Genomic DNA, 26,467 nt, shown 5'->3' on the forward strand with positions numbered 1-26,467 from the left:
ATGTTTAGCACAGTCCATACAATTACCACAGAAGCCCATGATCTGAAAAATGAGACTTCCTTCAAAGCATCTTGCCTCAAATATCTTAGGTGTGCAAACGCAAGTGTACTGGGATTTTGTTTGCTCTCTGAGGAAGATTTATGTTATATATATTTATATATATAAGACAAATGTCATATATAATTAATACTGTTAAAGTTTTAATGGCTCTGCTTAACAATATTGTGCATACATAAGATTTCTAACTTTAATATCATGTTTTCATTTTGGTTTAGATAGTTAGTGTATCTCAGATGACAAACTTCTTTTTTGTACATGGCAACAAGTTGTGTTTACTATCCATCTAAAAGTCTTTGGCTTTCCATCACGTCTTTAATAAGTATGAAATATAAGAGTTCACAATCAGAGCTGTTAATTTAAACTGGTATTTTGTCTAAGTGGGGTCACATTCAGTCTGTTGTAGCAACATGCATGCTGAACCCCCCGATTCACCAAAGAGCCATGGGAATTCATTGTCCTTCCCTTTTCCTCTGCATCTTCCAGTAGTTTCACCTTCTTTCAGAGTGTGTCTTTTTATTCCCCATCTCGTGATTTCATGGCAGCTTTCCAGTTACCTTGGTCATGCTATGCTGACATGACTTCTGGGGATTCTTAACTGCATCTGGGTGTCATAGAGCTGACAATAGAGTTACTGTCACTATAAACAATGTCTTTATGTATAAAGAACTAGTAAGAATGGTGAATGTGTAGGAACAAAAGAAATGCATGACAGACCCTCTTGTTTTGTGTTTATATGTGTTTCCAGCTAATACACTGTTTTTCTTAATTCATTAACCAGGCCAGCTCTTTCTCTGGAATATAATTCCCTCCCTAGTCTTGAAATATCACAGCAAGGATTTCATTTTGTATTACCATTTGTATTTCCAGTCGGGTATGTTTACAATCTGACCTAACCACAAAGACAGTGGCATTCAAAAAGACTTGAAGCTCTCCTATAGATCATCACATCTATATGTTTGTTAATAAATGTGAGTTATCTCAATATATAGTAAAGCAAAGTACATTTCCTTTTATGCTGCAAAAAAATTTTAACTGTAAAATAAATTACTTTACACCTTGAATCAAACACCAGGAAATTAGTCTGAATGCTTCACTATGAACATGTCTAAAGTAGCTTCAAATTAACTGCTACTGCTTTCACAATTTCTTAAAACTCATTAAAAACAAGCAGTTGCATAGGCATTTAAATGAGATACAAGTGTTACTCTCAAGCCAGTTGTTACTAACAGGCATGAACACGGAGAGAGGGTTGTGAAAGGTTGTGGAAATGTGCCTGGGATTTGAAGCAGCTGCTACATCTCTAGCAAAAATCCTGCCTGAGAGTTTTTGTCTTTCCCCAAATTCACAGGCATGTTTGGGGTCCCAGGTACATGATCTGACATTTGCAGGGGTTTGTTCCTACTAAAAGTTGTTTGGAACACATCTGTGTTATAGTGAAAAGTGTAAATGAGAAGTCATTCACTTAATGGAAGTTGAGCTGATTTGCCAAAGCCTGGGGAAATCATACATACTACCCCAAACTTGACCCACGAGTTTCTTGCCTCCTTGATACTCAAGTAGAAATCCTGACTTGCCCACCATTCTCTGGCAGCTTGTGGACTTGTTTGTGTCCCCATGCTGGACTCTTCATTTGGTGCCCTTCATGAGGACATCATTCAACCTGTGCACCCTGCAGGATGCCCACCCAGCACAGTTCCTCAGCTGTCCTACAGACACCAAACCTCTCACAGTAAGGATTTGCTTGTAGCTTAAGCTGTCTTGCTTACTGCAACTCAAGTAAGTTATCTGTGTATTCTCCTCAGTGAGACAAAACCACTAGAAATATCCCTTTATGCTCTGTAGTTTGGTCACCTATTAAGTTGTTGTAGAAATCAACAAATTGTGTTTGGATTTTAGGGCAATAAATGGGACAATTTGCATCTTGTTACTGTATCAGACTCACGTCTTGGGGTTACTCATATGGGTTTGCACTACTTCAGCTGATGCAGTGCAGGCTTGGACACAGACGTGCCTCAAATTTTCACCAAGTATTTTCTTTGCTAATGTGAGAACTGAACTGAAACCACCAGCACCAGACAAAAGTTTTGAGGCATCTGAGTACCTGCATTAGAATCCTGAGCCAAGAAATAGCAGAGAGTTGTATACTTGAACAGCCTTGGCCCAGGCACAGATTTCCAGTTTGTAAGACCATCAAGTGAATAATTTTCTCCAAGTACTGTGGAAAATAGAATAACCACTTTTATTCAACCAAGGCCAATCAACATAGCAAAACCAGAAATGGATTACTCTTCAGAATATAGGATGTGATGAAAAGTTAATGGACTCTTGGATCTAACAGGGTGAGTAGATTACAATCCCTTAGGAACATCATTTGTATACATCTAATTCTTAAAGAATCAAAACATTACCAGCCATAATTTAAAGCCTTTGTTTCTGATTGTTCTCTTTAATACTAGTTACTATCCTACTTACATATTGCTGTTTTGGTACCACTTGGTTACTGCTACTTTTTTTAATTGAGCAATTAAAATTTTCCTGAGATTTTAAGATGCATGTCAATACACAGTAATACACATTTTCAACATACATTTGTAATGTCCTCTGCTCAGCAGAAGCACAGCTTTGCAAAACTAAAAAGCAAGAGTCTTCTTTGAACTGCTTTCATACTGTGATACTGCAGCAGAAAAGGATGTATGATGAAGATGTGGCACAGTCATCTGATACAAAAGGTATTGAGTCAAGTACAGCTTTCACCTATCCTTGAAAGGAGAAAAAAATACTAAGGTGAAAGATGAAGAGTTTGACAGATTTCCCTTGCCAAAGCTCAAAGCAAATTATTGAGGATTGAAAATCTGCAGTGTATAACCTTTGCATTGCTGTTTTTCCAGTGATGATGTAGGACTCTATTTTCAGGATATGCAATCTTGGCGTGAACAGCCTCTAAACCCAAAAAGTTTCAGTTAATTCCTTACATGGAATGCTGTATATTATTTTCTGCTCTCCATAATCCACAGTAGGAGCACATTTCTAGTGCATTAGATTTTTTTTTTTTTTTTTTTTTTTTTTTTTTTTTTTTTTTTTGTAATTAAGCTAAAATAAGGTTCTACGTAAATCTTACGACAAAATAAGTAATTTTGTTTGGCTTAATCTGGAATTCAAATATAATTGCTAATCTTAACTATCTTATGATAAGTAGAATTTTAAAACAGTGTAACTGATACAGGAAAGGGGGAGTTTGGTTGCAGCAGCTGATGTCTGATCATCAATGACAGATTTTTAACAATGTCTTAAATCAAAATCCATGCTAAGTAGAAAACATTTCTGCCAGTAGTTTTCTGCAGCCAGTGCATACAGCTATGTGCTTGTTTTGAGGAGCTAAGAGTGTTTTTTAGGGTCCTCTTAGATTTTGTGAAGGACTGCATTTATTTTTCCTCTTCCCTGCTACCTGCTGGATATAGTGCAGATGGCATTGAAAGCTGCATTGGAGGCACCAGTCACACACCATGCTGTGGGACCAGCAAGGGGACAAGAAGGAGCCCCTTCAGCCCATTCAAGTTTTGTCTGTGCAGCGAGAGGCAGAGCAAGGTGCAGAAGGGAAGGCTGGGCCAGCAGAGCAGCTCTCAGCCTGGCAGAGCTGCTGGGCAGCCTCCTGTGAAACCCCTGCGAGGACAAGGGGTCTCCTGGCTGGCAATGGCCAAAGGCAGCTCCCAAGATAACTAGAAGTCTCCAGGATCTGTGGAGTTAATCAGGAGAATGGGAGGGATTAAAGGAGAAGTATTTGCTGCTGGGTAAGGTTTCAGATTTGTATTTAGAAGTTTACATGCAGTGACAGACAGAGCAGGAAGTAACCTTGGGCATGTCCAGGTCAGTTATCTCAGACCTCAGCCTGCAGCTGGAGTGAGTGAAGAGGTTTAAAATAAGCTTTGGGAGGAAACTCTAAAGCTTTTCTTGCTCTGAAATTCCTGAGCTTGCCAACATGCCTAAGCAACACAGGGCTGCTGCTGAGTGCTCAAAAATGAACATAAATGGGAAGTAACACACAAAAATTCAGGTGTTGTTTTTTTTTTTTTTTAATGTGTGGTTCTAAAATCTGCTTTGGAAGCAACGCTGCTCTCAGACAATCTTTATGTCCAAGTGTCCTGGTTTTGCTGGGACTTTTGAGAGGTTGCAGAGTTCAATTCTGTGAGAACAAAAGAGATAAGCTGCACAGGTTTTGTTTATCCCCAGCTCTGGTGTGCAGATCTCCATAGTGACCAAGGTCGAGGGCAGTTTTGAACCATGCAGGTGCAGTGGGATGGGAGGGGCAAAGCCCAGGGCAGCTGACCCAAGCTGGCAACCCAAGTATTCCATAGCATAAATATCACCCTCACTATATATTGGGAAGTTTGGGGGATGTTCTTCTACAGTGGCTGCCTTACCAAGAGCGTCCTGTCCATCTCCTTGTTCATCCCATCCCTGAGATCTGCTCCTCCTCTCTGTGACCGTCACGTTCTGGCTGGAGCTGTGGTGATGGCACCATTGGGCCTTCAGCCTCACAGCTCATGACTGCTGTCTGGAGCTGAGTATAACTACATAGCAGCAGCACTGGGATTAATATTAGTTCATCATTATTATTCTGTTAAATTTGTTTTCATTTCAACCCACGGGTCTCCTTTCCTTTTCCCAATTCCCCCTTCTCAGGTGGGGTTGGGTGATAGAACAACCACGACACAAACACAATGGCAAAAATCTCCATTCACACCCTGCTACTTTTTTTCCCTTTATCAGCACAGAAAAGCACTATACTGTAATTAAAATTATTTAAAGCTGTGTCTTCTCAGGAATCTTAAATCTTGTGCTTTCTGCACATGAAGATGCTTCAGTCTGCACTCTGTTGTCATTATAGCTTTTCTCTTCTACTCTGACCCTTCTTCTATTCATAAGTTCATGAAGTGGATGAGGCTTACATAAAGCTACTCACAGCTACTCGCTTTGCATGCATGTGTTTGTTTCTTGATTTTAGCAAGTACGTGGGCTTCAACTAAGCACATTTAAACTCCCTCATCTCTGGATGAAGTAACCTTCACTTTCCAGATACAGATTATTATTAGGAAGCTATGTGTGTTCACTGGATTTTTTTAGCACTTTTGTAACATCTTCCTGACAAAAAGGAGTGCGTATCCTATTATTAGGAAAAAAAAAAAAAAAAAAAAAAGTCTTAGCAGTATATAAACAATGCTTGCTTGCTTCTTTGTAAGGTCAAGTATTTTTCCTCCTGAATATCACTTCCCCTCTTATTCCAGACTGGAATAAAGATTATGGAAGCAACTGAGTGCCTCAGATCTTACCCTGTTTTTCAGTAGGTCATCCTACATCAGTACATTCAGTGCACTGAACTACTGCTTCAATTAAAAACAAATTCTTTAACTGACATGTGTGGAATGCATTATAGTAATGGTCACCACAGGTTAGCTCATTAAATTGTGCATTACTACAAAACAGCTGTTCTGACTTACTGTTCTTCAAGCACTCTCTTAATCATCAAGAGCTTATCTTCCCAAGTAGCAACACTTCAAGGACCTGGCTCTGACAGCACAGGAGGTTTTGTCCAGCACTTTCTGTCTCCCTTTTGCATAAAGTAATAATGCAGAATAATCAGTAGGCATTTAAATGTCCCTTTCTGCATCATGCAGCATAACTACTACTAGCACCCCAGCACCTGCCTTCTTACAAAACTCCTGGGAACTACAAGGCACTTTGTCATGTTTCTTTGTCATATCTTAAGATGCTTACAAGTTTAATTAGGTCTAGTAAACCATCCAATGCTAAGAAATCCACCATTTTGTTTGATTCTACATCCAGAACAGACATCCAGCCACTGGGAAAATTTCAACACACCTGTAAGTCACAGCACAATCAAAGCTGGTTGGCTCCAATTTTATCAAACTAGTAATATTGTACAGAATGCATTGTGACTCTTCCCTATCCTTCCATACCTCCTGCTTTTGGAAGACTCAGTTTACCTGAATTTTACATTATCCTGAAACTTTGAAGTTAGATTTAAGTATTGCATCATTATTACTGCCTTGTTATAAAACTTGAAGCCCAGCTGCACACTTGCCTGAGTTGATGGCTGAGTAAAACAGGAGAAACTGTATTTTACAAAATTAAATAACAAGCTTGCTAAAACATACCCCCTGCTATTTCTCAAATCGAGGAGTATTATGTAGAGCCTGACACCTGACAGGCTTAAATAATTATTTGGCCACAAGTAGAGAAAAATTCTTTTAAAGACCTCCTAAAGGACAGTTTGTTCATAAGCTGTGCTCGTTTTTCCTTTGATTTGCACCAATTTAGTGCTAATACATCTTAGATTCACAAACACACCTTTTTTCATAACAGTATTATAGCAACTCATTAACTTAGATCCACACAATCAGCTAATCAGAGTATTGCCTCTTGCAAAGTATAGAAACAAATTTAGATAAAAAAGGAGAATTTTTATATAACAGTACATTTATTACAGGAAATAGGAAGCCTGAACAAAACTAGACTTAAAGTTAAGTAGCTAAGCTGTAACCCCAAGAGTTAAGACTGACCACAAAACACCCTCTGAGAGTCTGACATGAAAGGTCCTCCCTCTGTCACATGCATCAATCTCCTCTGCATCACATGGATGTCATGGTGCAGTTTGCTGCTGTTATCTTGACAGCAGATGTCAGATGGAGGGTAAGTAGCTGACATGTCACCACACCAGTTTTGCTGCCTATCACAGGACACCTGTGATAATTACATTATTTCCACAGAGGAGGTTGACTTCTCTGTGGTTGCATAACCCTCTCTCCCTGCAGCCCCTGATGAAGGCTCCCCAAGGCTCACCTGGCTGTACACCAAGCATCAGCTCTGATGTGGCACAGCTGTGTGCCCTTGACTCAAGACTGCTGACAAAGAGCTGTGGAAAGTCTGTAGAAAGGTAAAAAGTGTAAAATTAAAGCCCTTGTTGAAACAAGAGTTCTTAGTAACTCAAGAATTCAGGAGGACAAACACCAATTTGGAAAAGTAGGAAATCTTAAAGGATAAAAAAGCACCAGGGAGGCTACTTAGTCTAGCCCTTCTGCAAAATTATTTAAACATCTTGCACTCTTTCCTTTTGACATAAACATTCCAGTATATGTCATTTTGCTTGCTATGCAAAGCATTGCCAGCATCTAAGTACAACAGAGAAATGTAATTCTTCAGCACTAACATCTAAATTGGACTGAAGGGTCCAATAAACCAAATAAAAATAAACCAAAATATGCTAAGAGAGAGAAGAAGAAAAACCAAAGAAACTGGTATTTACTGTGAACAGAACTATGTAACATTATGCAACTACTTCAATTAGGATGATTTACATCAAATCAAAGACATTATTTCATCTCTGCAGCAGGAAGTCTTGAAAGAAGCTGATCCATATGATTTTTATCTTCTTCACAGTATCTGTAAATAGAATGAAAGGACCTGTTATTTAGCTCAGTGGCACCTTGCTTTTGATGTGAAATATGGATCTTCTTGGTGATTTTCCTGCGAACTCTGCAGAGTCACTGAGGATAAAAGAAACTACCTTTGAAATTGCCAACATGGGTATCATTTTATCTGGGTGGTCCCCTTAGGCAATGCCAGAGCTTGTAATGTACATTTAGTATGGCTCGTGATGAGATGAGCTCAGTAGGGTCTCTGTACCTTTTTAGAGCATAATGATATGCTCTGAATAGCATATGACATTTAGAGTGATAATAATGATATTTAGAGCATATGATATTTAGAATGATAAATTAAGAATTTTTATTAAAACATAAAAGAGGTTATGAGGTTATTGTTATCATCACTGTTTAACAATATGGAAAACAACATGATGCTTACAGTGTTTATTTTACTAAGTTTCTAAAACCTTTCCATCAAAACTGATTTCTGGCAAGATCAAAATATCCTACTGGCCCAAATATAATAGCTTTTTCCTTCCAGAAAATAAAATTTGAAAGAATTACACTTGTCTTACATTTGCTTTCAGACTATGCTTCTGACTAAGCTTTCTTGCCTTTTTAAAAAACAAACAAGACCTAAATGTGTGGTAAAAAGTGCAGCAATCAAGCTCTTTGATGAACATGTGAGCTGGAACAGGGAGCAGGTTCCACAGCAGAAATTCCAGGAGGAAAACAAACAAGAGGGCCCTGTGGCATCTTGCATTCTTCTGTTCATCCAGCTGCAAGACTGCTTTGTATTGGAGACAATTTGGAAATTATTTAAAAGCTCATTGGTACTTATACACCAGGAAACATGCTGTCAGCTCACAGAGAAAGGCTGAAAAAAGGGAGGAAGCTCAAAGAAGTGTTTGTATTTAAGGTTCATCAGGCTCCATCTCTGACACAGTAGAGGTAAATTCTACCATCAACATTTGATTCCACTACACAGGTAATTAGTGACATTCCTCAATTAAATATGCTCTGGGGTCCTTAATTGAGAGGGGTGAGGATACTGCCCTACATAAGCAAATTTTTATTCAAAATCTTAAAAAGCACTTAATCAGCACTGGAATGCAAGGGCTTAATGGAGCTCTCAGCTGCTAATGGATGGAGGCTGTCCTTCATTTACAGTAACCTAAGCCTGGCTTGCTCCCTCCTTTACTCTGCCACTAACAAACTACTGCTCAGGAAGTTCTGATTTCTTCTTTTTCCCTTTTCCTTCTGGGTCTCATACCCAGCGGGAGCAGCAAGCTGATCTGGAGGGCCACAGTGCTTCATGATCTCTACAGCTGTCGCCAGAGAAGCTTTGCCTGTTTTGGCAGCAACCCTACTTAGGTGAGCCTAAGACAAAGTGCATTTTTGATAGTGGCTGAGCACTTGCAGCTCTTCATATAAAATGCTCAAGCAGCAGTAAAGTTGATTTAAACCAGGAATTTATTCTCATGGCTTCTTGCAGAACAACCCCTACTGCCAAAATGCATATTAAAAACATCAAGATCTCTCTTTTGGGTAAGTAAACACCTTCTGCTAGGATAGTCCTTATAGATTATTTGCATCAGTGCACTTCAGAGCATGAAAGGGACCATTATCAGTATGCTTGTCTAAACTCCAACATGATATATGCCAAAGAGACTCAATCCAATATTTTCTGCATTAGGCTTTTGTTCCAAGCTACAATTAGAGCTGCAGCAAACTCACCTGGCAGGATTTCACAGGCTCTCTGCTCGCCTCTCTTGCAGGCAGCCAAGCTATTTGCAAACACTTTCACACATTCTCCTGCCTGCCAGAAGCTCAGGCCACAGCTTACCACAAGCAGAATGTGTGAAAATGCTTTTAAAAAGCCCAGCTGCTGGCCTGATATTCAAAGACAACAAGTAAAAGTCTTTCTAAACACTCCCCTGCCCTCCACCCTCTAAAGTCTCCTTTTTCACAAAGGGACTTTTCCCTTTTCAGGGTGAACACATCACAGGGGCCACCTTCCCTGTCCCAGACTGGAGCTGCTCCAGCACCACTCTTGCCCTGACCTCACCAGGGCTCTGGCCAAATCACAGCACTAGATGAAATACCTGAAACACCACCAAAAAACCAAAACCAAACCCACTCCAACTGTGTCTGCTTTTAGATTCTCAATATTTAATGCATTTTTAAGTATCAAGATTGTCCAGAATTCTTTTTTCTTAAGCAAAAATGTTAGAAACTGAAAGGAGTTATATTTGTTTTCATACAAGCAGTCAATGCAAATCTATTCTAATTAGGTGAATATACAATACTCTGCTACAGCTAAAGCAGAAATTCCTCAGCAATGGGGGATTTTAAATTAGCATGAAAGGTATGCAGGGTAAAAACGAAGAAAGCAATTTAATTACAAACCATAGACAGAGAAAAATTCCTTGAATAATGCTCATATTTTAATTCATTATTAAAATCCATTATTTTCACCATATTGTTCAAAGGTTTCAAACAAGAATACCACTCAACATGGAAAATTAAATGAGAGTTTATTTTAAATTTCAAGGTTGCCTACCTGGGACTAAGATGCTGAGGGAATTGAACCTTCTTTCTGATTTGGTCTCAATTTTGTTTCACATTCTTTGCAAGTATGATGACAATGCCTACAGTATTGAAAATAGATAAGGGATTCAATTACTTTGCTGTATTTCTTCTAATACAATTACATAGCAATCTCTTGCCTATGCTCTCCATTTTGTTTAACTACTTTATGAGACATAGACTTCAAAAGTTGACATCTAACTGTCTCAGCCAATAAAATCCCATTTATTATTCTTCAGAACTAGCATTTCCAGCAATTACCAAATATAATAGGATTTTCTAAGCAGGAAAATACAGTCCTTGCCATTGTACCTATCAATAATGAGCAAACAGAGTTGGGAGCAAAGCCTGTAATACAAAAGAATAACAAATGGCCACTTTGTGTAGCACCATGTGAGGAAAGTAATGGCTTTGTTTTGTGGGGAAGAATGGGAGTGGAGAGACATAGGAACAATGAAGAAGCTGTCTGTTATCAATCAGGCACTTTCATAGGCATAAAAGCCCACACTGGAAAGATGTGGAAAGACAGAGAACAATTTTGTGGGTAGGATTTTTGAAAATGCATATTGTGTGTGAATGAGAAATCATACTGGGGATGCAAAGTAGTACTGGCAGCTTGAGAAGGAGCTTGGAAGAAAGTCAGAGTGTGATTTGATGGGAAAGAGTACTTCATATGGAGTTCAGAAAACAATGACTAAAACATGGACGTGATAGGCAACAGCAGGCACCGATTGAGATATGGTTAGAGTTGCAAGGTGGAAAAAAACACCCTTGCAGTTTGTGCTCTTCATAGTTTGGCATGACAGTAAGATACTGGACAAAACCACAGAGGAGGATTGAAACTGTTGTTAAAATATGAGAATAGTGTAAAAAAAATCTGCAGTGTATTTGGCTGGATGAATGGTACAAACTGGCTGGTATGGTAGAAGATAGTGAGATACTTAGAGGCACAGTACTAGATGAAAAGAGAATAGTAGCTGTTGTTTCACCACACTTAAAAGCATTATAATTTAATTTAAATAATGTACTCCTTAATAACAGGCATTACACTGAGTTTAATTTGCATTTTCTGAAGAATATTCAGTAGTTTCTAATACTGACATGCATAGCCAAATCACAACCTGATCACAAAATTTAAATTCATAGTTCTGCAGCATATTATTATTACTATTATTACTATTGTAAATACTATTTTGATCTATGATTAATTATTTTAAATAAGTACAAACCTTTTTTGTTGTGGACCAAATGGGGCAATACCAATTTTCTCAAACTTTTTTTGGCACTCTCCTATGTACGACATCTTTCCAATGGCAAAGCCAAGGCCACCAGCAACTATAAAGAAAGATAACAATTGGCTCCATTTTACTCATGCAATGAATTGTGTGCAGCAAGAAGGGCTTCTCAAAACACATCACAAACACTCGTGAAGTTATACAGGCAGTACAGTACTGCAATGTTCTGATTACTGTACTGATCAGGATTACTGCTCTGGTCCTTTCACTCCTTACAGAGTGAGAATTAAAGTATTACTTCAACATCCTGAATTTTCTGTTGGACTTCTGCTGAAGAGCGAATCCATTTAACTTCTTGCCATGTAAAAGCCAACTTTTAAAGGTACAGTTTCTGTGCCTTGTGTTTGTATTTTTTGTTGACTTGGACATGAACCAACAGTTAAGATAAATCAAATGAACATATAAAAAGGAACATGTTATTACATATATATATGTATTATGATGGCCCCCTGATACCATAAGCTGTGTGATCAGCTAAGCATAGCATCAATGAGATTTAAACTATTTACAAAACAAAGGTGAGACTGGAGTTTGCACCAGTTTGAGAGGATATATTAAGTAAATATAAGCTGGTACTGAAAATATTTACATTAAAAGAACCTTATTGCAGACATTTAAGCACAGCAGAACTCTGATGTCCTAAAGCACTCTGGTAGCATCTCATAAATTCCAAAAAAAAGAAAAGGTTGAAAAGAGATTCAGAGAGATGCATGTAAGATGTGCAGATTGCCTGTAAATAATTCCTCTTTTCCTTTTAGAATTGGTTACAACTTACTTGCCATCTTAGGTAATGCACCAAATCTTGGGCTTGCTGAGAAAATGCCTACAATAAAAGGAAACAGTCAGAAAACAAATGCACCAGCACTCAAATTCAAATACAGTATTTTTCCTACAAGCTTTTGCATTTCTGAAGGTGAAGACTGTACAAAAATCTTCTAAGTCCACCAACTCAGACTTAGGAACATCAGGGCACTTTCCATTCCACTAGTTCTTAGTGCATGTGTCTTGGTCCTTGAGTCACAAGAGGAAAAAAGCCTGGAACTCTCAGGATTCACTGCAGGCAGGAGTTTGAAGTGTAAATCAACACAAAATGACATTGGTGACACCTGCAGCACTGCAGCAGAGGGAGATGGTGGCTTATGTTTCAGCACAACCCAGCCTTGCAAATACAACAGCAAACTGAAATCTCTTACTCAGGGTCCAGCTCCCTGTGCTGTGAGAAGCAGGCACAAGTTTTCTGTGGCTGCTGATTAAACCTGTGTTAAACTGCACCACAGACACCCAAGCTCCTCATTCGGAGAGGAGAGATCGTGTATTTGGCCTTTGTGAGGCAAATACTGTGTGCTGAACATGAAAAGCAGAAGATGAGCTTTTCCTACAGAAATCCACCTCCCTCCTGTTAGCAGCAAGAGGAGGAACCATTGTGCTCCTGCAAGTGTGTGTGGGGCAGAGGAGTGAGTGCCATGCTGTGGAGGAGGGCTCCACACAGCAAGATTGCCATGGCAAAGGGAAGGGAACACAGTTTGCCACATCCAGTCAGACAGCACTAATGAGGCTCAGAAGCTCCATCTGCTCCCAGGGCCAGTGTGCTGTTTGCAGTCACTAGAGAGTGTTCAGACAGAGCAGGATTCAGCCCATGCTAAGTGCAAGGGCCTGAGCCCTCTGGCATCTACACATTTTTAAATTGGGTCTTTCAGGTGAGTGAGGAACAAAATTGCTGCCGCTTTCTAAGCAGCCCTCGCCCTCCCAGTTGCTGACACATGGTAATGATTATCTAATATGGGCATTTGTTATGTCACAGCTGATCAGAAAAGTCCGAGTACAATGAAGAGAAACTGAGAAGAGTACTTGCTGCCAGATGGTGGCATACAAGCTACTCAGTCAGCCCCGGTGCCCTTTCCATCACTGCTCACCCCTTTTCAAAGGTGTAAACCTTGGTTTTCCCTCATACACTCTCCTATCCTCCCTCCCTGCCCATCCATCCACCTGCAAGTTCACGTGTCAGTGATGCAACAGGGAACCCATACCAGCCTCCTGTGGTATAGGTATAGCACATATTTTAGGCTTTCTACTTTCATTTTCCTGATCATCTTAGTTAAAGTAATAGAATGCTGTGAGGAGGAAACTTGGTAATAGTGGTTGGACAAAACAAAGAGCTTGCATCCACACAGTGAGAAAAGACTGAGCCATTTTCACCTCCTCCATTTGCTGTCTCTTACCACCCATCTCTCATAGATCCTTCTCTGCTTCTTGCTTCAGGCCCTGTGATTTTTAGTGCCCTTGCTGTAATCATCTGCTGAGGGAGGCTGGAGGACTGTCTTATTTGCTCCTGTGAGATACACCCATCTTAGTGGTCTTCAGCATGGATGTACTTTACTCTTTACCCAAAATGCTAACCTCAACCTTATTATTAGTCAAGGCACCCAGAAGAGAAATTGAAAGTGCAGTGTGTAGAACCAGTTTCATCCACTACATAAATGGAACACAATTCTCTGTAGTGGCTACTGATCAGAAGCCATCTCTATAAAAAGCACTCTGTCTCCTCACTTTGGCAGTATTCCTTGTCCCTTTGCACCAAAGCTGTATTCATGTTGATATGTGGTTACTGCAAAAACATTGACAGCATTTTTTAAATAAACCAACAGTTAGAGCTACAATACCCAAATCTTATGGTCTTGCTCAAGTTGTATGATGCTGTGCTGTACTAGCAGCTCCAGGGAAGGTTTTACTCACCAGTTTTTGAATTTGTGAGTTCTCTTTTCAGTTCATGTTCTTTCAAGAGTGACTGTGACAATGCAAATATAATGACCAAATCACTATAATAATGATTGTCATGAGAGAAGTATTGATCATGAAAACCAGGAGGCTTTAGGGAAATTTGCATCTCAGTGGTAATTCTAGAGACTCAACTTCATAACTTAGGACTATCAGGTATTTTTTATGTTTACCTTTTGAGACTAGCCCCTGGGTGACAAGCATGCTTCCAAGAGACAAAGGAAGAGCTGTAAAAATAAAAAGGAGGAATGTGTCTGGTATCAGTCTGTTTGTTACCTATTTATTCAATACATTACTCTCTTAAATGTTAAATGTAATAATAACTCTTGTATGTTAAACATTTTATGTGTTTATAATGTTATACACCTTACTCCTCTTCTAAACATTATTTACTGTCATAATCAACTATTACCTCTGCCCATTCAGATTACTATCTCTTCAAAGCAAGGTTGTTTTCACACAGTGCTGGACATCAGGCATGTTGTCACACATGGAGCTAATGCATGAAGCATATTTATTAAGTAATAGCTTCTATAACCTGAGTATCTCCTCTCAGTACTACAACAGTAGTAGTGACAGCAGCTCTGATGAAATGGCCTGACTCTCATTCTAAGGCAAGAGAAGTATATAAGAAAGTAAAATATTACCAAAGTTATTTTAAAAATGGACTTCAAGAACAGAACCAACTCAATGACTATTAAAGTAAGATCATATTAAAAAAGAGCTTAATTCAATCACCTTCACCTACTATGACTACACAAATAATTCAATTAACCCAATAATAATATATTGCTTAACTTAAAATAATAGACTTAACCCACAACAGTATTTCAACAAAACCCAATGTATTACAATAAACTGCATAGTATTTTCAGTAAGTACATCAAGAAGTCATTCTTAGGGTGCTAAGAACAGGTCTGGATGCCCCACCTCTGTACCAGAAACTTTCCTTTTTGCATTCCTCACGGATTCTTGCAATTTCTGTAGCACTGGGATGTTGTGAAATGGGACAGTAGAACATTGGCTGAAAGAATAAACCCGGGTTACCTTATTGAACTTAATCTCATAGGAAGAAAAAAAAATAAAGACGAAAAAATATTTTTAAAAAACAAATACAATGCAGAAAACAACCAACAGGGGGAACATCCTGTTGTGTAGTTAGCAGTGTGATGAAATACTTTATACTCCAATGCAGAAACAGAAAGAACTACAGAGGTGTTAGGTTAAAACCACTCATCCTGTTGGTCTGTATTTTCTAAAATAGATCAGCTCTACTGGCTTCATCATAATTAGCTGGCTGACAGTCTTCTTTCAAGCTAATGGTAGTTCTTTTTTCCATTCTGACAGTGCAAAAAGAAGGTGACAGTACTCTCTCTTGCATTCCACTATGCAGGGTATTGACATGTGGACATAAGGACATTCTTTTTCTTCCTTTAAGAGATGACTCATTTATCAGTATGAGCACTTGCAGTATCATTACTGGACATGTGAAATATACAGGTGTACTGGTTTTGGGTGAGAAGGAGTTCATTTTCTTCATAGTAGCTGCTGTGGTGCTGCATTTCAGATCTGTGACCAAACCATTGTTGGTAACACAGGGGTGTTTTAGGCATTGCTGAGCAGTGCTTACACAGCACTGAGGCCTTTTCTATTTCTCAGGCTGCCCTGCCAACAAATAGCCTGGGGGTGCATGACAAGTTGGGAGGGGACACAGCTGGGACAGATGACCTCAACTGACCCAAAGAATATCCCATGCCATGTAGCGTGCTCAGCAATAAGAGCCAGGGGAAAGAAGTTGTCATTAAGTTAAAATTAGTGGAAATGCTACTATTTGTCAGCAAAACCACAACATCTAAAATCATATCTACTTATGTAAAAATCAGATTTCACAGAATAAACAATGCATTGGGAAAAAAGAACATTGGTCTGTTAGAGGATTCTACCCCATTTTATGCCCGACTGATCCATGATTTTGTAATCATAATTATGATATGCATCTATTGGCCATAGCCACACATTTCATATTTTAGCTAATTAGTATCCTTGTTCAAACACTGGTCCCACTACAATTAATGCTGCTTGGGTAAACAGTAGAGAGCTCAATCTACTCCAAACCCTAGAGGACCACTCCAAACTGGTTTCACAGCACAGTCACAGCCAACAACAAAATCCAAACAGGTTGAGTGAAAGATAAGGAAATGAGTGTCAGGGCCCTAAGTGTACCAGCAAGCTTTGCAACCTTTCTGCCCCATATACATCCTGCCATGGGTTTAGTTGCTAGGGCTCAAAGTCAGTTTTATTATGGCACAGTTGTGTAACACTGAATTAGCATGCTGTGAAATGAGCGAAGTGGTGAGAAAGGACTGCAGGCAGCTTTGCCCAGGGCCTTTGCCCCTCAGCTCAGGAGCTACATTTAAGCTCAGGCCCTGATGTTAACTGTGTTCTAGGTATGCCTGTAGCTGGCAGGCTGCCTACCTTGCCTTGCTAACTTGATGTCCTGTCTTACTATCAAACCTGGCTTTATTGATATTAACTTGCCTGGCAATCACTGGACTAATGGCTTAACCTGGTTAATGTTACTGGATCTGCTCTAGTCCTCTTTTTGGGGTACTGTGGGACTGTGCTCCTTATCCCTGAGGTGACAACACCTGCCCAACTTGCTGTTACTCACGGCTCCCAAGTCACCTTCCCTTGCAGATGAGCCCACTTTTGCTGCTCTCAGTCAGCAACTGGTTAGCAACAAGGTCATGCCACATTTATATCTATCATGGTTAATTACAAATTTATGGCACAAAATTGGTAAAATCTGAAATTGGTAGCTGGTTTCTCCAGCAGAGGAGAATACTCAGCTGCCATACAGCTGGAGGGCAGGTTCTTGCACAGTATGTTCCTTTCTCCCCTTCTGAATACATACACACAACCTGAAGCAAGCAGGTTATACAGACTAGCACTCAGACACCAGGGCTCTGGCAGTAACTAGTTTAACTAGCAGAGCATAAACCAGAGCCCACTATCTTAAAAATCAAGAGCTCTTAGCCCTCTGAGTGGATGAATCAGGAAGAGCACCACATACATAGTCCTTTCTTCTCTTCATTTACATGCTTAAGCTTAACAGACAACTGTGTCTCTGCTTCCCTCTCCCATCAGTGACAAATGCAAAATCCCAGTTATTCACTATCAACTGCATCAAAATAAAAGGGAGGAAACACAGCTTACCCATCTACTTTGTTTTGGTGGAAACATCTGGCTTTCCTCTTGCGTTGTTTCAGAAGACATTTTCTCTTTCCTTGTACTCTGCTGCTGATCTTGGTGGGCCAAAACTGCGTGTTGTATGTGTGGCCAGCTCTCTTCCTGCTAGGTACAAAGTTAAAAAGCCAAAGTATCATGTTGGTATTGTGAGTTCACTGCATATTGGATTTGTGTGGTGGGACTTTGACAGTTGTTAGGTATCGGGGCAGCTCCAGCAAGGCTGATAAAAGTTTCCTCAGCTCCAAGTCAGACCTGCCTCTGGATGAGGTGGAGCCCCTGAGAAAATAGAGTTATGATGGGAAAAAGAGCTTGCTGGAATATCAGAATAAGAGAGGAGGGGAATGTGAGAGAAACACCCACACAGTCATGCAGGTCAGTGAAGAAGGGAGGGGAGGAGGGGCTCTTGGGGCCAAAGGAGAGATTCCCCACAGTGAGGCAGGCTGTCCCCTTCAGCCCCTGGGGGTTAACAGTGGAGCCCCCTCCCCATGCCAGAGCAGGTGGCTGCACCTGAAGGAAAGACATGACTGTGGGAAGCCTGTGCTGGACCAGTTTGTTCCTGAAGGACTACACCCCATGGAACAGGAACCCAGGATGGAGCAATTTTTGAAGAACTGCAGCCCATGGGAGGGAGTCAGGTTGGAGACGCTTGTGGAAGAATGTCTCTCGTGGGAGCAACTGCACACTGGAGAGTGAGGAGTCCTCACTCTGAGGAAAGGTGTGATGAACTGACCACAACCCCCATCCTCCTTCCCTTGTACTGCTGAGAAGGGGTAAAGTAATCTGATCCCAGGAAGAAGGGAGGGGAGGGTGGAAAGGTCTTCTTAAGATCTGGTTTTAGTCTCATGTGCCTACTCTGAATTGATTGGTAACAAATTAAACAAGGTGAATCTGGTTTTCCCCTGGCCATAACTGGTGAGAGATTCCTCTCTGTCCTTGTTTCATTGTATTTTCTCCTCCACCTCCTCTAGAAGGGATGCTATCACCTGAAGTTTTGATTCCACAGGACCCAAAAAGCAAGCCTGTTGCAAACCACACATGCATTTCCAACAAGCACAATCCAGTTACAAACATGCTTAAATAAATATATATATAAATTTGTAAGAATAAATAGATTCCAAAGAGTTGCAGCAGTTTCAGACTTCCATGTCTGGGAATTGTGCTGCTAGGGAAAAGAAAGAAGGAATCATTTATTTCTGAAGTAATTAAAAAAACACCCAAGCTGTCATTTTTACCTAGAACATCACTGCATGGCCTTGCACATTATTTACTGACATACAGTGCACAGTTGCTTTACACAGTGACACAGTTATAAAGTTCAAGCAACTTCTTCTACATGTGCACTGGATACTCCAACAGCAATGCTTTCTTATGTGATGGAACAGAAGCAACACAACCTTGTCTCCCCATGGAAAGAAGACTCAGTTAAGCATTGCATTCTCACCAATCTGTACTTCATTCTCAGCCACTGTCAAAAATGACAGTGACCACCACGTCTTGAAAAAATTAAGTTTGAAAATACACAGTGTTGGGATGGCCCACAGCCCTTCACTGTCTTCACTTTCCTTCACAGGAAATCTGGGGACAGACTTTTTACAAGTGTGTGAAGTGAGAGGACAAGAGAATGGCTTTAAACTGGAAGAGGATACATTTAGATTAGATATTACAGAGAAAATCTTTATCATGAGAGTGGTGAGACACTGGAACAGGCTGCCCAGGGAGTTGTGGATGTCCCCTCCCTAGAGGCCAGTCTGGATGGGACTGTGAGCAACCTGGTATGGTGAGAGGTGTCCCTGCCCATGCAGGAGGGCTGGAACTAGATGATCTTCAAGGTCCCTTCCAACCCAAACCATTCCACGATTTTGAGTCAGTGTGTCTTGGAATCACAACCGTTATCCTCCCAAAACTTTATTTTCACTGAGCTGCTAAAGTAATTAACTTTCTTGCCTACTTACACTGGTTTTCTTACTGCCAATTTATCAGCCGGTGTAATTGTTAGTGATTAACAGGATGTTCTCATAGTTGCCTTAGGAAGAACTCCCCACTGGTGTTATTCTTCTATTTAACTTAAATACGGTGTAACACTTGATTAAATGAATGAAATACAATGATCACTGAGAAAACTCATTAGGACTTCAGAAAAGTCTTTCAAGGACTGAGAGTCCAATGTGAAGAAGAGGTGAAGACTCACTAATGATGTTTCACATGTCTCTTCTGAACTGGCACTTTTTCTTTAATTCCAGGCTTTTATTTCGAAGGAGAGGCAGCAGAGCAGCTGCAATGAAAAGCTTCCTACCAACAGCCGGGTGGGCACCACGAAGCAGGTGAGTGCCTTGCACTTGCCCAGCCATGTGACTGCACCTGCTCAGGGGTCTGGGGACAGTCACTCACACAGGGCACAGCGAGAACAGGCAGTAACTTCGTACTTGCTGCTTGCTCTCGGAGCTAAGGATGTGGCTGGGGATGTGCAAAAAGCCGGGGGGTCTGGGCTTCGTCTAAGGCAGGAGTGGCTGCCACCCGGCCCGGGGCAGGCGTCTGGAGACAGCGGCCTTCACCCCTGTCCCGGGCTGTTACACCCGGCCCGGCTCCGTGCCAGGGCCCAGCGATGGGGGAAGGCGGCGGGGCCGGGGAGAGGGCAGCGTGTCGGGCATCGGGGGGAGACTCCCCAGGAGCCGCCGCCAGCCCCCGGCCCCGGGCCCCCCGCCCAGAGCCACTCCAGCCCCAGCCTTCCCCCCGCCAGCCCCGGCCTTTCTCCCGCCGTGACGCCAGAGAAATCCGGCACCCAGGAGCCCGGCCCCAGCGGTACGGAAAGGCGGAGACCAGCGCTCCCCGGGTCCCCGGGGCGGAAGATGCTCGGCGGCCCGGCCGCGTCCCGGGAGCGCTGACCCCCGCGGGGCGCCAGCCTAACGAAGGAAGGGGATGGGGACGGCCTGGTCCGACCCGGCCCGGCCCATCCGCGGCGGTGCCGGCCCCGGAAGCCCGAAAGGAGCCCGGTGGGCACCGACTTCGTCCCACTCCTCCCCCCCTGCCACCTCAGCACCCGGGGGCTTCCCCTCCGTCATCTCACCTCTCGCCGCCTGTCCACGAGGCAGGATCCAGGTCCACGCCCGCTGCCCGGCCGTGGCTACCGCTGGGCTCCACTGCCACCTCCTGGCCACTCGCGGCAGGGGCAGGCGGGGCGGCCCGCACCTCCCCGCGGGCGGTGCTGAGGAGGGCGCGGAGCCGAAATGCGGGGCCGGGGGTGCCGGCGCGCCTGGGCGCTTCCCCGCAGAGCTCCCCTCGGCTCCCGGATCCTACCAGTGTCTGTAACTAAATCAGCAGGTCACGTCTCCTCATGGGATGCTCCGGGAGAAAAGCAAACAGTGAATGTGTCAGTAAGGTTCCTTCTGAGTTCTCATATTTCCCTAAAGAAATCCGGAATATCATTTTTCAAGTTAGCAGTGTCCGACATTCGGTGTTGGGGTGTGTCCTACGATCTTAAAATATTTAATCTTGTTCTGCTTTAAGGAAGTGGCAAATTTAATTTTGACCATTTTTGGATGAAAGGTATTGCTTATCTACTTTGATTTTAATACTATGATTCTTATGCAAGCAAACATGTTAATATCAATATTAATAAGAAGTTAAAGAGTATAAAAAAAAAAATCCTTTCATTAATAAAAAATACCCTTCCAAGAAAAAAACTTAAAATATCGGTTTAGGGTGGTGGGTTTTTTTTTAAGAGTACTGAAAAAAAGGTGCCATCTTCTCTGTAATGAGACATAAAATGCCTTTCTTTAATGATAAACATAAAACAAGGCAGGTAATACTGAAGTTTATTTTTGCATTTCATCTTTAAGCAAAAGCTTTCTCATTTTTCTTGGGTATTTTCTCATTCTCGCCAGCAAAGACATACAATTGCACTTTGCTGCTGCTCCTCATGTGGATGTCTGGAAAGAGAAACATCCTAAACTAGCTCTTAAAAGTGCACCCACATCTCCTGTCATGTAAGAGGTATCCTTGAAATCATGGGTAAAAAAAGACTTAATAGATACTGACTATATTCTATTTTCAAAACTACAGTATGCAAGAAAATCCCATGCCTGGCAAGTTCATAATAACCAATTATTTCTTCAGCTGGTTGAGCTTAAACTGGTTATAAAATGAAAAGCCACCAGAATGTCAGTTTTTTAATGAGCATGTGCATGCCCAGGGATAGTGGTCGCTTGCATTTTTGCAACTTTCTGTGCAGAAGTGCCTATTAAAAAAAGGTTTGACTTCTTTTTCATTTTAAAGTTGCTTATTGCAATTGAATATGTTCCTCAGACACTCTCTGTTTATAAGATTTACCCGCAAATACTTCAGAGCTATGAAAATGGAGAGAAGTTGATAGATGGTGTAGTGGAACAAAGCAATCAGACACCTCTGATTACCGAGAAGTGGGTGTGAGCCAGTATCAAATCCACCTGTGCCCAATCAGGACAGGCCCCCTATTGAGCATGTGCAAGACCAGGGGGCCAATAAAAGGTGAAACTCACAGCCCCAGACTAGCTCACTCCTGAGCACTGTATTACCTTTATTGCGCCACTAGCGCTCATTGCCTCCAAGGTGAGGCTCTCTGTGGAGTCTCAAACCCAGGGCTTTCAGCATTGCAGTACTGGGTCTTAACCAGCTGTGCCATGAGAGCCTCACCTCGGAGGTGATGAGTGCTAGTGTCGTAATAAAGGTAATACAGTGCACGGGAGTGAGCTAGTCTGGGGCTGTGAGTTTCACCTTTTATTGGCCCCCTGGTCTTGCACATGCTCAATAGGGGGCCTGCCCTAATTGGGCACAGGTGGATTTGATACTGGCTCACACCCACTTCTCGGTAATCAGAGGTGTCTGATTGCTTTGTTCCACTACAGATGGAAACCAATAAATCGTAGTGCTTTAGAGTAACAAATACAAACCAAGAGAAGGATCCTTAGTCCTCTCAGAACAAAACCAACCTTACACACCAAAAAAATAATAATAATAATACAAAGATACAAAAAAATAAAAGAACCAGTAAGGAGCTGAATCCTTGGTGGAGGAATTTTTTACTTTCAGAGTAGAAAGAGGTCAAAGAGTTGAGACCTGACAAACTCAGGGAAGTTTTACAGGCTCTGGCTGCTTGTCTGAAGAACATTTTAGAAAACACTGCAGTGTTGCTAGGATTCTGAGGTTCACCACATCTGCTAAAGGCAAAGCCATTTGTGCGTGTATTTAAGAGAAACTCTCCATGTATGCATAAAGCACAGGACAGGAGGAGGAACTATCACCACATGTGAAAAACATGGTTTGCTTGTTCAGCAGAAAATCAAAAAAACTGTTAATTGCTTAAAAATTACAAAGGCTTCGAGTAACAGAAGCACTGTTGCAAAAAATGTATCAGTAATAAAAACTTTGAGAGCATGGAAAATCACATGAGAATTATACTGTAGGGCATTGTTCACATGCTAATGGCAGTAGGAGTTAAGGGTGAATGAAAAGTCATCAAAAGTCACAGCAGGAAACAGTCAACATACTTGTGAGTAAAACATTAAAGTGTTCTCACTGCCTGCAAGAAATTATGTAACAGTTTTGCCCTGGCTGATTCTTGGATGTACTCATTTCTATTTTGCACATGGTCTGGCCTACCTTTTAGTAGAAACAAGTGGCTCACAATTATCAGGTGTTCAAGTTTTAGGATTTTCTTTTCTCAATGTGAGAAAAGCTATAAAATGAATTGTAAAAAGAATGAGTTTTCTCTTCTCCTAGATGCACAGCTATATGTTATTTCTTTCCTACAGTAGACCTGCAACACTAGCTGATTTCAACAGGGTTATAGGTGCTTTGATCCTTAGACTTGACTGTATCTGTCTGCCATGTCTAATCCATATTGAAATTAATCAAGACCTATTACACAGAGTTAATTACTGGAATTACTCTAGGGCAATGTTCGTGTATCATGTCCCACAGAACATTTTATTGAAAAAGGTCTTTAGCAAGTCTCAATATTTGTTTGTCCTGTCTTTTAGAACTGATTTAGAAGAGGTGAGGTAGCACTTCAGCCCAGGTGTAACAACTATTTTGTAGCCAACTTACTGTAATGAGGAAACAACTTACCATAATTGAGGAAATTACAACCAAATTAATGTTGACTGTGAATATGCATATATAGAGTTTTGCATAACAGATGTTATGGTAATGACTAACAAGCTCTACACTGGTATGCAAACAGAGCAGACCCAAGTCTTTGTGTTTCCACTTTCACTCTGACAGGTACCTAACTGGTAATCTCAGCGACCTCATCTTTTTTTCCAGAGCTGCTTTCTTAATTCTAATTTGTGTTTATGCTTTTACGCTTCTTTCCTCTCTTTCCCTGGTCCTTTCTTCTGCTTCTTAGTCATGCCCATTCAGACAGATATCTACAGGGCAATATGCAAGGATAAATTCTCTCAGGTGTCTCACAGTTATTTTAAAATCCATGTGTTTATTTTGGGCTTAAAAACATGCTAGTATTATAGTTTGAACCCAAATAACACATTGTTTTTTACAATCACTGAGCAGTTTACCTCTGGCAATACTGATATAATTGTGGGTCTGTAATTTATTTTCTGTTAAATTCTGATAACTTTTTAATGTCTGCCTTAGGCTAAAGGTATATTAAATACTATTCTAAAATGAAGATGGTTCTTTTTCTGTGAGTGTAAACTCCTGCTGTAGTAGGCTGTCTTGGGTTTGCTGGTTTACAGTCATTGTATTTCTGTACAGATCAAGTGCCATTGCTTTTTCTTTTTATCGGTTACATATGGCACTCCAATAATAATTTTAAAAAAGGCATTTCTACAAATTTATGTGTAATTAAGCACCCTGTAAGCACTGACTTTGAATATAAGACATGTCTGTTTTAATTTAAAAACATTACACCTGAAAATTCCCTCCTCTTATGTTCACCTCTGTAGAGAACTGGAAAGTCACTTTGCTGTGTTTGAAGCCAAATAGTAGTTTTATGAATCCCAAAAAGTACCCAGAATGTAATGGCTAAATTTGTCAGGAATTGCATTATTTTCTTAGCATTATGAGTTTAATGGAAGCCAAGCAAGCACACCAGGTTCATGATTCCAGTAGTGTCTCGTTTGACTGGAACTCCACCTCTGAACCATGAAGCAAGATACTGCGATTACAAAAAGTGTTGCAAAACTGTTTCAAATGTTTATTGGATGAATACAGGAGCCTCACACTCCTACTATGCAGAAACAAAAGCAGACATGTTCTGGGTTTACTCTGGACAAGGATCTCATCTTACAGGTTTCATTTGCGTCATGCCACAGCAAGATGAAAAGGTGTGATCACTTGCATAATCCTAAGACAGTGATAAAGTGAATTTGGTGACTGTTGTGGGATGGGTTTTTTTAAATGAAGAAAATAAAAGGTGCCTTTAGTTACATGTAACTTGAATAAGAGAAAAGAGAAAGGTCATTAAACCTTTGAATCTCAGTCTATCTCCCCTAGAGAGACTCATTTTAATCAAAACACTTCAGTTTGATTGTAGACATTTTAAACATATCTATGTTCTCAAATACCAACCAAAATTCAACAGTTTCTGTAGCTAGACAAACCCCATTGTACTGCAGGACAAATTAATTACTTGATTGTGAGACTACTGGGACAAACTTTTCCTTAGTACTCTGCCCCACAAAAAGGTGTAAGAAGGATTTTTTGCTAGTAATAGGTCAAATTCGACAGGTGTTAGGGGTTTATAGTTTTTTTTTCTTATGGATCTGGAGTTTCACAGGTACAAGGGAAACAAAATGCACATCATGAGGTGTGTTTAGAATGGGACAGCAAGTAAAAAAAACCCAACAAAACAGAAAATATAGCTGGCAGTTTCGGAGGGTACTATATGAAAAGTAATAAAACTTAAGAAAATTATGCTTTCCAAGAGCAAAAGGGATTTTTACCTCTCAGTTCAGTTATAAATTTACTTCTCAAGCCAAAAATGAAATCTAAAACACAGATTTTGCTTATGTAATTCTTTTGCCAGAACTTGGCGGCTGTGATCATGGCTATGTTCATATAGCTTTATTTTAAAATTAGCAAACAGCCTTTTAAGCCTCAATGCAGAAATCTCAGCAACCAAAATGCTCCTTTTGGTGCTTTCTGCAGACAGGATTTCTTATTAGAAGTCCTTGGTTTCCTATAAAACGAAGCACATTTTGTTGAGTAGAGCACCAACTTGAACATTCTTCCCCAAGACAGGTAATCACAGTTACTCTACCATGCATTTGACCAGCAAGTCAGTCACCTTCTTTTTCCCGTCAGCCGGTGGGATGAATTCTTTGCTTCCCTTTTGTTACCTGCTTGTGTGCCCATCCAGTGAGCAATGCTCCTTTAGTAACACAGCAGTGAAGAGAGGAGATCACACGCTCTACCTTGCTACAGGGCTGTGAAGGATAAACTCTGGCCAGCCAGGTTCACCTCCATGAAAAGATGCCCGGTTTAACCCAACACCTCTTCATAGCCACCCCATCCTGCACCACCCTCTCCAGCTGCAGTGTCATCACGGCACGGGCTTTGACACCTCCAGCACCTCTGTGACCGCACAGCCACAGGGTCTGTGGGACCTCGCTGGGGCTCAGCCAGCTCCGCAGCAGCCCTGCAGGCCCGGGGAGGGGGGATCACTCCTCTCCCTCGCCATCCCGGGCACTGCAATAAAAAGGAAATTCTGAAAAAGAAAATTCGCCACTCCTGACAGCGATGGGCCGGTGGCCTGGCACAGTGGCCTGAGCGGTGGCGGCCCGGAGATATTCGTCGCAGCCAGTCCTGTCCTCCCGGCGCGGAGGTTTCCTCCCAGCCGCTCCTCGGGGCTGAGCCGCCTCCGGGGCCCCGGGCCGCACCTTCCCTGTCCCGGGGCAGGGGCTCTGCCTCCGCTCCCCCGCGTCCGCGCTCCGGCAGACAGCGCTGTGGCCGTGCTGCTTGCCGGGCGGGCTCCGTGAGGCGGGGACGGGCGGCGGGTCCGGTACCCACACACCCCCCTCCGGCACTCGGGACGCGGCTGCGGAGGAGAAGGGCAAAGCC

At 41.5% G+C, this 26,467-nt stretch overlaps 1 protein-coding gene across 2 annotated transcripts; it reads right to left on the bottom strand.

Moving 5' to 3' along the window:
* Positions 1–6,544: 6,544 nt before the first annotated feature.
* On the bottom strand, positions 6,545–20,572 carry OCIAD2 (OCIA domain containing 2). 2 transcript variants are annotated; one of them, XM_030450192.1, is made up of 8 exons: positions 20,475–20,572; positions 17,378–17,512; positions 15,092–15,185; positions 14,335–14,388; positions 12,162–12,209; positions 11,321–11,426; positions 10,066–10,153; positions 6,545–7,518 (listed from the first exon to the last, which is right to left on the bottom strand). In XM_030450192.1, exons 2-7 carry the CDS (start codon positions 17,435–17,437, stop codon positions 10,072–10,074), a joined length of 444 nt encoding a protein of 147 aa, XP_030306052.1. In that variant the 5' UTR covers positions 17,438–17,512; positions 20,475–20,572; the 3' UTR covers positions 6,545–7,518; positions 10,066–10,071. The 2 variants fall into 2 exon arrangements, with proteins under 2 accessions (XP_030306052.1, XP_030306051.1); XM_030450191.1 differs by having other exon boundaries at positions 6,904–7,518; positions 17,378–17,515; positions 20,475–20,566.
* Between the last annotated feature and the right edge of the window lie 5,895 nt (positions 20,573–26,467).

Source organism: Calypte anna, chromosome 4A (assembly GCF_003957555.1).
Source record: "Calypte anna isolate BGI_N300 chromosome 4A, bCalAnn1_v1.p, whole genome shotgun sequence".
NCBI classification, from domain to species: domain Eukaryota; kingdom Metazoa; phylum Chordata; class Aves; order Apodiformes; family Trochilidae; genus Calypte; species Calypte anna.

Bases quoted from the DNA above. Each gene is read 5' to 3' on its own strand.
- OCIAD2 (XM_030450192.1), bottom strand. From the start codon at position 17,437: ATGTCTTCTGAAACAACGCAAGAGGAAAGCCAGATGTTTCCACCAAAA. The intron at 14,389-15,091 runs GTGGGGCATCCA...TTATTTTTACAG, and splicing joins GGAAAGTTTCTGGTACAGAG to CTCTTCCTTTGTCTCTTGGA. The intron at 12,210-14,334 runs GTAAACATAAAA...CTTTTATTGTAG, and splicing joins CCAGGGGCTAGTCTCAAAAG to GCATTTTCTCAGCAAGCCCA.